The sequence below is a fragment of the Dromiciops gliroides genome, chromosome 2 (genome assembly GCF_019393635.1).
Source record: "Dromiciops gliroides isolate mDroGli1 chromosome 2, mDroGli1.pri, whole genome shotgun sequence".
Taxonomy (NCBI): Eukaryota; Metazoa; Chordata; class Mammalia; order Microbiotheria; family Microbiotheriidae; genus Dromiciops; species Dromiciops gliroides.
This window is the reverse complement of record NC_057862.1, coordinates 246,101,512-246,119,246: the sequence shown is the minus strand read 5'-3', so window position 1 is coordinate 246,119,246 and position 17,735 is coordinate 246,101,512. Positions and strand designations below refer to the sequence as shown.

At 34.3% G+C, this 17,735-nt stretch overlaps 1 protein-coding gene across 1 annotated transcript in view; it reads right to left on the bottom strand.

The window, feature by feature from the left end:
- Nucleotides 1-1,437: 1,437 nt before the first annotated feature.
- NAA30 (N-alpha-acetyltransferase 30, NatC catalytic subunit) overlaps nt 1,438-17,735 on the bottom strand; it is a 28,010-nt gene continuing 11,712 nt past the window's right edge. The window contains exon 5 of the mRNA XM_043983793.1: nt 1,438-8,750. Coding sequence (XP_043839728.1) covers nt 8,613-8,750 — 138 coding nt within the window. The 3' untranslated portion in view covers nt 1,438-8,612. The remainder of the gene's footprint in view (nt 8,751-17,735) is intronic.

The window sequence follows — 17,735 nt, the reverse complement described above, 5'->3', positions numbered from 1 at the left end:
GTTAGGCACAGTGGATAAAGCACCAGCCCTGGATTCAGGAGGACCTGAGTTCAAATCCAGTCTTAGACACTTGACCCTTATTAGCTATGTGACCCTGGGCAAGTCACTTAACCCTCATTGCCCATTTATAAGAATAAAAAAATTTCTTAAGTTCCGTATATATGAAAGATTGTCAGCTAAATACCCTCAGAACCGATGATTCCCTAAATATGACTGATGCACTGACTCTGTGAGCCTATCATTTCTGATTTGAATTGAGGTTGCCTTTGGAAGTGAAATGTTTCAAATTAAAGGATTGGTTCTAAAGAAAGAAAAATCCTCCAATAATGGTAATTTCTCAGAACACTCAGCACATTAACTATCAGTTAATCTGGATCATCACCCCGCTATGGCAAACATTAACAGCTCCATTTTATGGATAAGGAAACCTGACGCTGTAATGGATGTCTCAAATTATTATTACATTCATGGTCTACCTATGATCAATGGATGGGAGGTCTAATGGGCACAGATAAAAAATTATGTAAAATAAAACATTATTCCACATACTGCTCAAGATTTTTAACCTGTTAGTCTAATGGACTCAAACAAACCTAATAAAATATGACAAGCTGATACTTTTACTTCATACACATTTTATCTGTAACCCATAATAGCCTTGAAACAGATTTTAAACCTAACAAACTTTAAGAATCTGTCACATTTACAGTATGTAAATCACAAACCCTTAGATGATTTACTGATTAAAGGCAGTAAGGAATCATAGAAAGAGGTCTGGATTTGGAACCTACTTGGTCCATATCTTGACTCTTCCCCTTACTGTCTGTGTGATCTTGGGCAAGTCATTTTTATCTCACAGCAACTTAGTTTCTTCATCTGTATAATGATGGTGTATAAGTTTATCTGCAATGACCTTTCCAGCTCTACAACTTCTATCCTGTGATCTTAGATGATCCACTACTAATAGTAATAAAACAAAAACACTTTAAACAACATGTTTTTAAATTTTTCAAAGTGTTTTCTACATCTATTACATAATTCAAACTCAAATCTGATTAATAGTACTAAATTCGATCTAAAATTTGGTAGATTCCTCACTGCTTGCATTCCCCGAAAAACACTTGGTATTTTCTCCTAATTAAAAATTTAGCAAAGCTGTCTTGCCACTAAATTTATGAAACCTTTCCAAAACATTACTTACTAGGCAGTTGCAATTTTCTAGACATTGGTATTAGCATCTCTTAATGAGAGATGACATATTACAGTATTAAAGTTTAGAAATAAAACCATCAATTAGATGTAAGGAAAAATTGCATCTTCCATTTCAACTACCTCCCCACCCAAAATACATAAAGTTTGATTTGAATAATAGTTACCAGCATCCTAGAAGATATTAACAAAATTTAAGAGCTAGAAAACCAGACAATAAGAGAAAAGTTAATTTTCAATTCTTTAATACATTTTTTTAAAATAGGCCTAATATTGTGTTTAAATTTGAGTGAGAATTTTTATTTTATGCTTGATAAAATGATTACATTTAAATAATTTAGCAGGATTCATTTAGGTATTAATAAAATGAAACATATAGAGAATTTAAGTCGTAAAACCTTTGTGCTCTAGAGTCCTCCCACCATTCTTGTTCAATTAATCAATAAGCAAGTATTTATTAAAGACTTACTATTTGCCAGGCACCAAGAATACAGAGATAACAGAGGCAGTCCACATCTTAAAAAAGTTTACATTCTGCTTTGTTGTTGTTGGGGGGGGGGAAGCGGGGGTGCGTGGAGGAAAACCAACATATATCAATGTACGTATACAAAATAAATACAAAATACTTTAGAGGAAGACACTAAAAACTGGGAGGAATAAAGGAAAGACTTCCTCTAGGATGTGACCTTGGAGTTGAGCTTTGAAGAAAACTAGGGATTCTAAAAAGCAGAAGAGAGGAGGGCATGAGGGGGAAGCCTTTGCAAAGGCATGGAAATGGGAGATGGAATGTTGTATCTGAAGAAAAGAAAGATGAATTCAGCTGGAATAATAAATAACCCTCTTCCCCCAATCCAAATTTTCACCTGTAGGCAAAAATTATCAGCAACGTTATGCAAACTATTCAGGCTAGACTGAAACAATCCTTTCTTCTTAAGTTTGTACAGGGATGACTCAAGTGTCTTTTACATGCCACTGCAATGGACAGTTGTACTGTTGAACAAGAACTAAGTTCACCAATTTATAATCAATTGAAAAAGTAGTATAGAAACTACTCAAAAATTTAGATCCAAAATAGTAAGATGACTTAGGTAGCTTTCATTTAAAGAAAAAAATTCTTTAGAGGGTGAAAAAACAGTTGTTTTGTGCAACATATTAGCCTCTGAAAACATGCAAATTTATTTGGCCTAAAAGGGTAAAAAAAAAAATAAAGCTAAACTTAAATATAAAATATAAAAACATGGCACAAAGAATACTGGGTATGGAGAGGTCTGTTCAAATCCCATCTCTATCGCTATCACTATCAGTGTTACCCCTAGGCTTTGAACTTCCTCATCTACAAAACTGGTGGAGTAGATGGTATCTAACAACCTTTCCCACTTTAAATCAGTGATACCAATTTAAAATGCAGTAATAAGTTAATGGCAAGAGAATATTATTTCCTGGAACATACACTTCTGTAAATAAGACTAAAATTACTGCAACCCTTAACTGAGTCCACCTAAAGATTTTAGGAAAGACTAAATCAGTTTACCAATTAACAAATTCTCCAATAATTTATTTATACAATTTGTTTAAAAATTGAGCTCTCCTAGCACATTTTAAATTATTTTATTTACAGAAATTTACACACAATATTAAGGAACATGTCTATTGTGAGGGGAAAAAAATGAGGTATATATCCACACAGTGAACAGCAGCTATCATAACAGAAAATCCATTATCTAAAACATTGAATATATTACTATTTGGTATAATATAACACTCCTCAAATAGAAAATATCATAGGATTAGTTTCTCCAACTTTAAGATTAACATCTCATTTTTCCCCACATTTAACAGGTGCTTTTTTAGTAGTTGGAGAGATCTATTGACTATGTCCTATTGATATTCTTTAGAATTTGATTAAAAGCTATAACACTCCCCCCATGGAGGTCAAAGAAAAACAATGGTCCACTGTGTACCAATATATTCACAACAGCAGTTTTTATGGTAGCAGGTAACTAGAAACAGTGTGGTATATAAATGTAATGGAATATTCTTATCCAGTAAGGAATTATAGAAGTGAACTCAGAGAAACACTGGAAGACCATATGAACTGATGTAGTAGGAAATAAGCAGAATGAAAATGATATGACAAATATACAATGTAAATGAAAAGATCACTATAAGGGAGCTGAACTTTGAGTAGCTGAAAAACCAGTAAGAGTACTAGAGAACAGATCATAAAATATATATCCTTTCCCTCAGCAGAGGGATAGGGTACTTCCAGGGCAGAATGTTGTATATATCAGGCAAGGTCACTGAATTGGTTTTGTTCTTGATGATAAGGCAGGGTTCAAGTCTGGGGTAGGGGGAAAAAGAAATTTCCAGAAATGACTTTAATACAAAAAAGCATCAATAAAACTTAAAAAAAATAGCCAACACATTTTAGTGCTTTATATTTCTAGCAGAGGTTTTTCAAAAATGTAAAATATGTGCTGCCTTTTATACACAAAGATTAAACTGATTCAAAATTAAAAGAACTTGTGCATTAAGGTATTTTTTCCAGGACTAGCTATTGGTGATTCTAAGTCACCCACCCACTCTGACTTTGTGCCAATGTGATTTAATACACAGATATTTAAGAGGACCAACCGGAGTCTAGGCATGCTCTAGTGCCACCTGTGCTGAACCAAATGAGTTTTAATCAGCCACAGATGTGTAATTTGGAAATTCTATTTTCCAACAACTTGAGCAGAGCATACAATTTATTAGTCGCATACTACACATGCTTTATACTGTGGATTGACCACCTCTTACAAAAATGAAGTTTAAAGTATCTAAAAATTCATCTAAAATGTAAAATTTATAAGATTAAATATGGGGGTATTTCTATATTTAAAAGGAAAATATTTCAAAAATATTTCAGGAAGTAAAATATAGGCACTTAAGGCTGTTTTTGTTTTGTTTTTTCTTTTCTGAAAAGCACTTAGATAACTTCAACATAACCAAAACTAAGATTTTGTCTCTGGGTAGTTGTCACAAACCTTTTAACATCAGGGACAGAAAACAGTTCTACATTAAATGCATTATCAAGGTAAATGAGAATTAACTACACATTTTTCCTCCTAACAAAGGCAGTTTTTTTTTAAACTTAATATTTTTAATTTACAAATACAACTGCTGAGAGGTTTGGGCTCTAATATCCTATTCTCAAATACTTCCCTCAAGTCAGTGTTCAAAGTGACAGGGTTTGCAGCAATTGAAGTGACACTACTAAGTTCTGTTCAGATATTTCATTGACATCAATTTTAAGGATTTTTAAAAAATAACGATTTTTGAAAGATCGCTACATCTTTGGGTTAACATTTTACATTGTTTTTTGCCTGTTAACTGCAAAAGATTACATTCCATCAATTTTCTAATTATTTTGATGCTAAACATTAATTGGATGTATGAAAAATTGAGAGTATCATTGAAACCTCGAGTAAATAAGATTTACATATTAAAATTCTTTCATATGATTACTGAACAGGAACAACATGACAAGTGGATTTTTCATAAATAAAGGTGAAGAGTCAACCAACACTTCCACCTGTGATTAATACTGACAATTACCACTTTAACACTAATATACTAAAGTCCTTAAAAATTACAATGTGCTGTTGAGGCACAGAGTGTCTGGTTGTTTTTTTTATAGCAAAAAACAGAAAATTTTATTTAAAATAGAAACCATTGAGTGCTAAATGCACAGCAAAAACACTCTGTACAACCTATTAAAACTCAACATAGATGGCTTATTTTTCATGTACTCCTTTTGGAAAATAAAGCCTATATAATTAATATTCAAAATGATTACCCAACTTAAGTAAAACCACTCTAAGTAGAAAGTTAATGATTACTTGTGTCTTCCAAAGCAAGTCTTTGATTCATTTAAGAAAGAGTAGAAGCGGGGAGGGATCAGGGCTTTCCTACCAAGCAAAAGCCAAGCTTCCAGATCACAAAAAGAGAATACATCTGCATTTCAAAGAAAAATGCAAACACAACTTAACCATGTTTTATTTGACTGCATCTTGTTTAGACAGCTTGCACATTTCAAACTCCATTATAATACCTTTCTCCAAAGGATAAGGAACAGAAGAAAATAATGCAGCATTATCATCAAACAGCAGTTCAATATTTTTTGAAATACACGTGATATTTTATAGATACCCAACTCATATCCAACTCCAATATAATTTATGTTTATGTTTTTACAAACCTGACAGTCCTGTAACATTATAGCACTCAATTTTAGTGATGTCATGGTGCAATGAAAAATAATTTTGATGCACTATGCCAATTGGATTATGTCTCCATTCCTGGAAAATAAGGAATTTCATGATTTGGGGGCACTGCAATACACACATCCAGACTTATACAAGTCAGCCAATGCGAGCATACAGTGCGAGGTAAAGTTAAAACCTAAATGACAAAGACAAACTCCTTTGTGTAGACCTGTCAAGCAAATTAGGAGATTGTTGGGGAGAAAAAAGGAGAGGGAAATCCTTCAAACCAAACCTAAAAAAGGAAATTAATAATTTGTTGTTGCTAGTTTTAACCTGAATTATTGCAATGCTTTCTGAATTGGGGCCTTATGAGCATTCTGATCTTAATGCAAGGAGAATTACAATTAAACCACACACAATTAAACCACAGACCCATCAGCTTCTTTAGTGCTAACATGTACAGCTGCTGCTTTACAGCCTGTAATGAAACTGTTAGGTTGTGGAAATGATCAGTCTTTAATAGGCAGCAATTTTTAAAAAGAAAGTTGTACCCATTTTGCTCAGCTATAGCTATGGGATTTTCAATGTCATTTATAAATTCAAAATGAAAAGTCCTGTACCTCAAAATAATGGACACCTAATGTAAAATCAGGGGGAAAAACCCTAATTTATTTTTTAAAAATCCATTTTAAATGCTAAAATGATGAGCTGAATGGGGTTTTAATTTTGATAGTGGGTTGTTACAGGTCAATAGTTTCAAATGGGCAAAATAATTTGTGTGCAGTAGAAAAAAATCTAACTCAAGTATGCATGGAATATGTTGAATAATTATGTAACCATGTGACTTTTGAACTCAGTCACGTAATTAAAGCTTTGTCTACATAATGCCAAAACAACCAACTGATTTGATCAGTTCAGTGAAACTGGTCAATCTAAAAGGAAAAAAAAAAGGGTCTATCTCCATTATTTCATTGATCTGACAAGTTAAAATGCTAGTCTTGCCTTCTTCTTTACAACTGTGCTTGAGAGTGGTCTAATCACACTGAATGTTCATTAGCTTATCACAGCATTCACCTGTGAACCATCAATTTCAAAAAAGTAGCTAAAGAATGTTTAATGACTTTTTTTATGCAAACTTGTTTCAGTTCAACTTCTTTATAGTTAAAACACACAAAGTACCACTTTGATCATGACTATTCTTATCATGCCAGGGCCTAAATGAAAACTGACCGACTGCTTATCCTTTAAAAAGTCTGTTCCAAAGGTTGTCATGGTCATAGTGCTATGTGGGTTCATCTACACCAATCCTATTTTTTTTATTATAGTTTTTCTTCTGTGAAGCCTTTAAAATTGGTTCCAGACTAATAGGATTGGTACTTTTAATAATAAAATCTCTTTAAAGCTAAGACAAATGATCCCACCAGCAGAATTAAAAACTTTTTTTCACCATATATAAACTGATAATTTTATGTGAAAAGTGCTTGTTCACTTCAAATACACTCTACTGAGCAAAGAGTAGCTTTCCTTTAAAAAAATTTTTTTTCCTGAAAATGGAACTTTTTCAAATGTTAATGCAGGTAGGTTTTTCTTAATGTACAGTAATTATAGTGATTAAAAACAATAACAACAAAATAAAATGAAAACCAAATCCTAACAGTATAGGGATAGTAAGACAAATGTGAATTCTGAAAAAGTATGTTTTCTATAGAACATTCTTCATAGTGAGTGCATCCATTTCCATGGATACTTGGGTTTTCCAGTTATAGGAATAAACCAACATTGGTTTATTACTAAAATTGAAAAACAGCCATTTTATTTTAATAAGTTGTTATATCATGCCGATTGACACAATGTAGCTGATGATGATTGGTGGATCACATGGTGATCAATCACCATGATTGATGGTTTTGTTTTTTGTCAAAATCCATGTAACTTATTCAGAAAAAAAACAAAAACGATGTATACTCTTCTCCCTTTTTGTTTTAGGAGGGAGAAAAAAAAAGATAGATCTTCCCCCAGAACTTGCTCACATAGTTTAGAGGGGAAAAAAAGCAGCTGAAATAAGATAAAATACACCTTGAAATTTATTTCCAAGACCAAGAACTAAAAAATCAAAGCATTTTAGAACACCAAAGCAATCTGAATCCAAATCAAGTGAAAAAAGTTCCAACTGCTTTATAAAAGCTGTTTTTCACAGCTCATAGCAATAATTTTGATTAAATAAAATCATACCAATTTACATTAATTTTCTATTCCTTTCCAAAAACCCCTATCAAAAAGAAAAAGTGCATCCAAACCCAGCAATTTACTGGAGCCTTCAAGTTCCCAAACCCTTCACCCCTACCCCCTTTTAGCAACTAGTCAAGAATTTTCCAAACAGCTTCTATTTTTTTTGTTGTATAAGAATAGCTCTGTCTCTTGCCTGGGAAAAGTATCCAAATTATAAAATCTGAAATAATTTATTATCAAATTCAGAATTTAAATAAAAGCAGTTTTCTTGCAAAGACATTTTAAAAGGAAAAAGAAAGCATGCACTAAAAAATGAGAGATGAAGACAAATATACTTATTTATACAGGCACTGGGAGACGCAATTTAATTGTTACTGTTACTCAATGTAACACACACCCCACCCTACAATACACTTTTTTCATTCACTAATCACTGAGGTACCAATATTCAAAAATGGAAAATTCAATATTGAAAAATAAAACCTAAAATTGAAGCTTTCCCTCCCCCCAGAAAACTATGGCAAATTTTGTATGAAATGTTAGTATACTTAGAGAATTTTACAATCTAAATTGGCTTTTTTCAGGAACAAAAATTATGTTCCACATACAGGTTCTGTGATAAAATGTTCACTGTGTATATAACGTTGTCAGTAGACTTGCAAATGAACAAACAAATCTTGGCTAGCAACTGGCACATCTTGCTGGTACCAAAAGAACTCTTGAAGTTTGAAACAATCTTTTAATTCAGAACAAATGCGCCATGCCATAGTGCAACAAATATGTGCGACACTCAATGAGACACTGACAGGTAAGAGCTGCATGGAAATTATGAAATCCACCTGCAAAGCAATTCTGTACAAATTGCATTGCATGCAAAGGCCGACTGTGCGCTGTTGGGAAGTTGTTCCTTCATGTGATAAGTTTCTTTTAACGCAGCCATAGTTTAAGACGCAGTGCATCAACTCCATTTAAATAGTATCTGAACAGCCTTTTATCTCGCACAAAACCAAGATTTTCATAAAGTTTCAAAGCAGATTTATTTGTTATTTCGGTTTCCAAGACAACCTTTAAAGAAATGAGAAAAAGCTTTATTAGTTATTTCAAAAAGTAACATGATATGAAAACTTAATCGTCTGATGAACAAAATCTGATAGCACTGCACAAAATAGTTGTTCAATATTAGTGATCTGAATGCCTGTAATAGCAAATCAATACAGTTTACACATTTTTCTTCAATTAAAAACTTTCAGAAAGTAAAACAGCTCAGAAAAAAAGGAGAAAAGACAAAAGAAGTTATCCTTAATTCTATGCTTTAGTTAATTTTACTTATTTCCTTTAAAAATATATAATTTTGCCCAAAGACTAACAGATTTGCCTGGAAAATAAACATACCAAAATTCAACAGAGAGGTAGTACAAGATTTCTATCCTAGTCACCTGAATCCATTATAGTTTTCTTATTATAAAAAGGTGAATTCAAAATCAATGCTCCAATTCAAGTTCTTTTGTCAGTGAAAAGGAACCAACTAAAAATTTTAAATTGAAGCATATAAAGTTCTCAGATATACTTCATAAAACTTTGAAGCAGCCCAGCAACAGTCATTGAAGAACAGTCTGTTAAGAGAATAGTCATACATACCAAATAATATACAGGCTAGCATCTGTTTATTTTGGGGGGAATAAACAGCACCTATGATGTTAACTTACTAAAAGGTCCTTTCCAGCTCTAAATCCAAATATATGAGCCCAAGTCCTTTTATTTGGTGTTAAAACCAAAGGAAAGAAAAAAATTCTACAAAGAATTTAGATTTAAAAAATACTGATTTAACTCACATGAAATTAAGCAATTTTCCTAAACACAAAAAAACTCAAGCAGTGTTACACACAGGATAATGGACACTACTAACCCTCCCTTCTCTAGTTTTCATGATTACTTTCTCCTGGTTCTCCTACTCTGTGACTACTCTCTACAGTCTCTGCTAGACTATAACCCAAAGCACAGCCTCAAACAGTGGCATGCCCCCACATTCTGTCTGAGGTTCTTTCCTCTCCCCTCCCACCCTCTGATCTCATCAACTCCTATGGGTTTGGTTACTATGCAGATGATTCAAAGATCTATATATTGAAGCTCTCCCCAAGCTTCAGCTCCCCTACCCTGGTTAACTTCCCATTGGACATTTCAAATTGCATATTACAGGGACATCTCAAATTCAGCATTCATGAATTTGAACAGAATTCATTCCACTGTCTCCCAAACCCGCCCCTTTTCTGAGTGTCCCCATTTCTGATGAAGGCACCAAATTCTTCAGTCTCCCAGATTCATAACCTCAGTGTTATTCTTTCCCTCTCTCCAAATATATAACCATTTGCCGAATACTGCAACTACCTCCATTAACATCTCTCATGTCTGACCCCTTCTCTCTACTCATACAACCACCACTTTAAGTTCAGGTCCTCATCATCTCTGGCCTAGATTATTCTAACAGCCTTCTAATTGGTCTCCCTGTCTTAAGTCTATCCTCCACACAACTGCCAAAGAAATATACCTTAAGTATAGATCCGACCATGTGACTTCTCTACTCAAACTTCAGTGACTTTCTAGTCCCTCTAAAATCAAATATAAATCTCTACATTAAGCCTTCAAAGGCCCTCACAACCTGGTCCCAACCTATCTTTCTAACCCTACTCTATATTACTCCCCATTCCATGCTCTGAAATCCAGCTAACCTGGCTTTTCTGTACCTCACACATAGCACTATCTCCCATCTCTATGCCTTTGCACTAACAATTCCCCTTGCCTGGAATGCAATCTCTACTCACTTCTTTCCCACAGAATAACATCTTTGAAGACATAGTTTAAGCACTATTTTCTAACATTAAAGCCTTTCCTGAGTCCCTCAACAGCTACAATTCTATGTTGTATTTAATAGCATTATACTTATTCTCTATATATTTAATCTGTATAACACACAGAGAGACACACACACACACACACACCTCTCCCCTGTTAGAATTTGAGTTTCTTTCTTTCTTTCTTTCTTTCTTTCTTTCTTTCTTTCTTTCTTTCTTTCTTTCTTTTTGCAGGCAATGGGGGTTAAGTGACTTGCCCAGGGTCACACAGCTAGTAAGTGTCAAGTGTCTGAGACCAGATTTGAACTCAGGTACTCCTGAATCCAGGGCCAGTGCTTAACCACTGCGCCATCTAGCTGCCCTTGAGTTTCTTAAGTAGGGATTGCTTCACTCTCTTTGTATCCTCAGTGCCTACTAGTGCCTAGCACAAGGTAGGCATTTAATAAATATTGATAAAAACTATTTTTTGGAGGTCTGACATTAGGGATATAATTCTATTTTCAGCAATCTGAACTGTACTTCCCATTAGAAGACTGGGTAAAATCCTTCACTGGAATTGTCATTATTAAGAATACCAAATCAAAACAATTAAGAAATGGGCTGAGAAAAGCTAAAATTGCTGTTCTTTGTGAGAGAATTGATTAAAAAAACAAAAATGACACTCAGTTTTGGGGAAAAATGGCTTAGAAGTCATTAAGAAACCTACATAAATGTCACAGAAGAAAGAGGAGCTCTTTTACTGACTCCTGACTATTTGTTCATTAATGCCTTAAAATTTATCTACAATATATAATGCTCATTTGAAGGTACCAAAAATTGCACAAATACGAGCTAATTTGGCACAGAATCCAAAAGGTTTTCTCTCTATAACCATGGTAGGTCATCTATGCTGAGGTGTGATTAAGTGTTGAAATTTAGATTTGTTGGCAGCCTAATAGCCTAATGTTGAAATAAAGTATAGTCCCCTGGTTCTAAAGAAGTCATGAAAACATCTAACTTCAACAAAATATGGTTTTTTAACACACATGTAGAATTTCCCAAAGAAATGTCATAAATTTCAGGCACTAAAGAAAACAAGAGAATAAAATATTTGTAAAACACCAATTAACAATATGACTAAGAAAAATTACCAAAATCAACATTAACACATTAAGAGGGGTCATGGTTTCACAAGAACTCCTGCTATATTTTTAGGGTCCAAGTTACCAGATTGCTGTATCAATGAACTATACTGCAATGAAGTTCCTTTGATCATGAAAAAATTTGACTCATATTGGTCTATTTTATAATGAATAAAGTTAAAGCAAGATTCTAAGTTCTTAACTTTTCAAAAGACACATTCATAACTTGTCCTTATTTAATGAGCCAACACAATACTTTACAGCCTGGTTAAAAAAAACCACCACCACCACAACCTGTTTTATTCTGCTCCTGCTCTAGCAAACTATATTCCATCAATAAAAATCTACTTCACAAAATCACAGAATTTGGAAACTGAAGATCAAAGAGTTTAAGTGACAGGTGGTGTGGTATAATGGAAAAAATTCAGGATGTGAAGCCAGCAAACTAAGGTTCAAATTTAAGCTCTGCCACTTACTACCTGTATGACCTGCAAGTCATACAGGTACTACCTAAATTTAAGCTCTGCCACTTACTACCTGTACTACCTGCAAGTCAAGTAAGCTGAGTATCATTTTCCTCATCAGTAAAGTAAGTGTTGAACTGAGGACCTCTGAAATCCAAATCTATGTTCCTATGACTTGTCCAAGATCACATATCTAAGTGATGAGACAGATTTAAACCCAAGTTTTCCAGTGTCTTTTCCACTATACTCCATGCCTTCTGAAAATGCATATATGTTAAGAAGGTTGAAATTTGAAAAGGAAATACTTGTTTCTCAACTTGGTCAATCACCTCTCAAGCATTCCAGTCCTTTCTGGGAAGTTTAGGGACAAGAACATGTAAAACTGGATGGCTACCATGAAGGCAAGGATTTTTTTTTTTTTTAGTGAGGCAATTGGGGTTAAGTGACTTGCCCAGGGTCACACAGCTAGTTAAGTATTAAGTGTCTGAGGCTGGATTTGAACTCAGGTACTCCTGACTCCAGGGCCGGTGCTCCATCCACTTCGCCATCTAGCTGCCCCGCAAGGATATTTTTTTTAAGTCTCAAAGAAGAGCTCTTCATTATGTCATAAGCTCCTCAAATCCTTCCCTTGAGTTAGCAGACATTTCAGTCTGATGTCTGAGAAATATGGACACATTCTTATTCATCACAACCAGAGCATTACATGGCCAATTCCAAGCCAAAGCAGTACATGATTAATTCATTTCATGTTTAACCCATCATAAGGCCAATTTTATCCTTTTTACATTATAACTTTCTATTCATTTATATATCTCCAAGATGTTAGTCTTCAGGTTGCTGCTGTAATGTATGGATACATTTCATTTTTAATGCAATACATCATAATATCACTTGAAAGAAAGTCATTGGTTTGTTTTATCATTGATGTCTTTGACTTATTTTAAGGTGAGGTCAACAATAAGCTAAGTCATAGCTTAATTTACCATACCATTATTTATCCTCTGATAAGTAATTCTGATTAATTTTTCAGAACAAAAATCTAAATAAATGGTATGCTACTGTAAGCCATTTTAATGGTGGCTATATTTTAAAAGTCTACATAGAGATAAAAGTCAAATGTAATTATGTTTAAAAGTATATAGACATTATGGGGCAGCTAGGTGGCCCACTGGATAAAGCACCGGCCCTGGATTCAGGAGGACCAGAGTTCAAATCTGACCTTAGACACTTGACACTTACTAGCAAGTCATTGCTCCAGGGGGGTGGGAGAGGGAGAGACAGGACGGGAAGGCAGGGCAGGGAGAAACTGAGATCACTTGGCCACTCTGAGAAACATTGCTGAAAATGTTCTAGAGTAATCAGTGTCTATGGATTCACATTCCTTAACTCTTTGGGTTGTGAGAATTGGAATGACACCCCTGCTGGGAGGGACATTGTGAGCTCTGGCCTGAAAAGAAACCATGTGACTTAATACCCGAAAGTGACGTTTCTGGGGTTTCCAAGGTCAGATTGGTGTCAGGAAGTCATGTCTACCACCTGTGGGTCATGTGAATCAGTGCTAACAGCCAATTAGCTTGGAGCTGTGTGTGTGTGTGTGTGTGTGTGTGTGTGTGTGTGTGTGTGTGTGTGTGTGTGGACTGCCCTGCTTCTCATTGGACAGGGGGCTTCTGGGAGAAGTTGAGGGGAAGAGAGGTTTGTTTTCTTTTCCCCCATTTCCAGACTTTGGCTTGGCGGCAGGAGCAGGGAGAAGAGAGAGTAGACAGATCTCATTCTTTATCCACGTGTTTCTCTTTACTAACCCCTAATATACTTTAATAAATACTTAATGCCCAAAGATTGGTGCTGTATGTTTCTAATTTAAGGCAACCACTCATTAGATTTTAGATATCACAGCTAGAATTTTAGACCTTACAGGGTAAAGTTCAACTAAGCTAATAAAAAGAACAAAACCCCAATTATAGTCACTAAATCATTCAACTTGATGAGTAGCTTTTATCTTCTTGGTGATCAAAACTTTCAAGGTCTTTCAGACCACATATTCTCATGTGTAATTTTGTTTCTGTCAAAAGTAATTTGAATAGCTAATACTACTATAAATGCAACAACTTTTTACTTTGTCTACATTGTAATCTTGAATTTTTTCATTCATATTAAAGCTTGCCCTTCAGGTTCTCTTATTTCTTGGCATTCTTCCTCTACTCAGGAGTGCTCTGAAGCAACTTACATCTGACATGTATTAAGTGTTCAAAAATTTCTTGGTGAATGAACAAATCAACTTACCACTTTCCCAGTAGCCCCTGAGAACAGCCTACATATGCAAATGACAAAGAGTAAGAACTTTCTAAATATATGAAAGTTATAGGGAAAAAAAAAATCACTGCCCTAAGGACTTTCTAGATCTATGACCTTGAACAAGCTTCTTAACCACTGAGTCTTGAGTTCCTCATATGTAAAATAAAGGGAATGGGCATATTTGGCAGGGTCCCCTTTCAGTACAAAATGTTCTATAATTAATCATCAGTGAGGAAGAAAAAAGACTCCAACCTGGGAAACTACTCATAAATAGATAAGCCTAAATCTGAGTGCATGTTTTTTCTTAGCTTAAAAAAAAAGCCAATTTATAGAACTAGCCATAAGATTCCTTGATAAAATGGCATTCTCTAAGCAGCAGGTTCTCCTGTATCATGCTCTCTATAAGAGCATTCATCTCACTCATCTTACTTGATTTGTTTTTGTAATTTACAAGAACTCCTTTACTTTATGGCTATTCCAAAAGGCATGAACACTGAGGTCTATGTTTCATTAATTTTCATGTGATTGATGTCCATGGGACTACTTAACTATTAGATGTGAAACATTTGAGTGTAAGTAAGTCTAATAGTTATGGGAACACAAGACTATTTCTCTATAAATAAGTTCCCTATTGTTTTTAAGCTGTTAAATGTTCTGACTACAACAGAGCAACATGTTTTTGCATACTTAAACTCTTCCTCACACTTTCCTATTGTCTGTCTTGTCCTTTTTTTTCATACCATGTCCACTTTTTAGACTAAATCTCTAAAATTTTACAACTTCTCAAACCTTCCTACCAATAAAATGAGATATTAGAATTCCACTCAGAAACCAAATGTGATTAAAGCCATTTGCTGAGATTCCTGTCCTTAATCAGTCCACAAATTTACCTCAAATTCATACCTTTCTTTACTTAGACTTTGTAAAAACTGGCATCTTTTAAGTCCTTAGATGAAATGAAAGGAAGTGCTATAAGACTGGAATGAAAAGCACAATAGTTCTATTCCTTTAAATAATTCATTATACCATGGAAAAACTGTCCAACCCAGAGAAAGAATCACTGGAACTTTAAAAGGAATCCCTCAACATAAAAACATCTACAACAGTGAACAGTCTATGGAATCTTTCACATTTCAACCATAAAATACTAATGATTGCTGGCTTAAAAGCAATAAAAAATAAACCACTAATGCTTTTCTGATAAAACACAATGCAAATATAAGATAAATATTCATCTGAAACCATATTTTCCAACTAAACTTTTGAGAACATTAAAAGAAAAGCTTTATGGCTTAACCATATGAAACAAAGACAAGAAAAAAAACAAACACCTAGAGTAGGGTAGTTCTATTCACTAAAATAATATTCTTTGTTTTCCATGCAGTCCCTGAAAATTACTTCTTCCATATCAGGAGATTAGAGTATATTCCACCATTAAGAAATCTTTTCCAACTTGTTATGCATAGATATAAAATTTGACTTGTTTCCCTAATAAGAGTGATCAAGCCGGCAAGGCTGTAATGCTAAACCAGAGCCTTGTGCTTCTGAATGATCTCCAGTTTTCTCCTCAAAATTTCAGTTGCCACCAATAATTTGCCTACTGAACTTAAAGTATAATTTCATAATTTTTCAAGTTGTGCAGTCAACTGTTAATATTCCTTATATGTGAATTATGTACTTAAAGAGTTTTATCCTCAGATGATTTAAAATCCCAGAATGGTTTCTTGGGGCCTCGTCAAAATCCAATTTCCAATCATAACCTGTACAAACTATTTTATCAGGAAAAAAAACCTGTTGAGGGGAGGGGGAAATTACCTAGTGTTTTATAAAATGGTTTGCAGAAGTGGGGGACAGTGGAGAAATGGTTGTTCAAACTAAAGGTTCCCTTCATTATGATTTGTCCTTCAGAAAATTACTACCTCAGTCTGACTTTGCCATTCCCCTTTGAATCTCCTTCTACATTCTAAGGATCGTAAATAAGGATTTAGAACTACAAGGGACCTTAGAAATCACCTTCATTTTAGATACAATCAATCTGAGGTCTAGGGATGTGAAGTGACTCATTCAGTGATATACAAGTGGGTCTTCTGCCTCCATATTCATTTCTCTTTCCACTGTGCCTCACCACTGAAAGTGGCAGTATAGTTATGAGAGTTAGAAGACTGCTTTTTGAGTTTATTTCAAAGCTACTTACTAAAATGATCTCGATGAGTCATTTAACTTGAGTCTTAATTATATCATCTACAAAATGAGGATAACACCTGCCTTTCCAATCTTAAAGGTTTGTTTCAAAGATAAAGAGTTAACAAATGTATGGTTATTAACACACAAATACTTCTTCAGACTACTGACTCACTTCCATCTCCTGCCATGTAACTTCATAATAACATTGCAGTATAACAATGATAAAATCATCATCATCAATAATCATTTATTAAATGCCTGCTACGTGGCAAGAGTTTAAGTGCTGAGGATAAAAAAAAAATACATTCTTGGGTAAAAACAGAGAGCTATATAGGTATTTTCCTAATTTGTGGGTTTTTCAAATCTGAGTAGCCTTCTCTCTGGGGTAGGCAGTTTTCCCCACTGTGAAAAAAAATTATTTAAAGAGAAATTAAAGATAGTATATATAATTAAATTAGAATAATAAAAATAACTGAAATGACTCCTTAAAGTTTGCAAAGCACTTTGCATACATTATTTCACTTAGAAATTCAATATAAGCTACTTTGGTTAACAGGACATTTTTCCATGAAAAGTGAGACTGAGGTAGTAATTTTCTGAGAAAGATACATAGGATTATTACATATAATTATTAAGAAACCAATTTCTTTAAGTCTTTTGCCCAAAGAAATCATGGAAGGGGGAAAGGGACCCACATGTACAAAAATATTTATAGCTGCTCTTTACGTGGTAGCAAGGAATTGGAAGTCGAGGGGGTGCCCATCAATTGGGGAATGGCTGGACAAGTTGTGGTATATGAATACAATGGAATACTATTGTGCTGTAAGAAATGATGAGCAGGAAGAGTTCAGAGAAACCTGGAGGGTCTTACGTGAGCTGATGATGAGTGAGATGAGCAGAACCAGAAGAACATTGTACACAGTATCATCAACATTGAGTGTTGACCTACTGTGATGGACTATATTCTTCTCACCAATGCAATGGTACAGAAGAGTTCCAGGGAACTCATGATAGAAGAGGATCTCCAAATCCAAGAAAAAAAAAGAAAGAAAGAACTGTGGAGTATAGATGCTGATTGAACCATATTATTTCTTTTGTTTTGGGTGCTGTTGTTTTTTTTTTCTCTATTTTGAGGTTTCG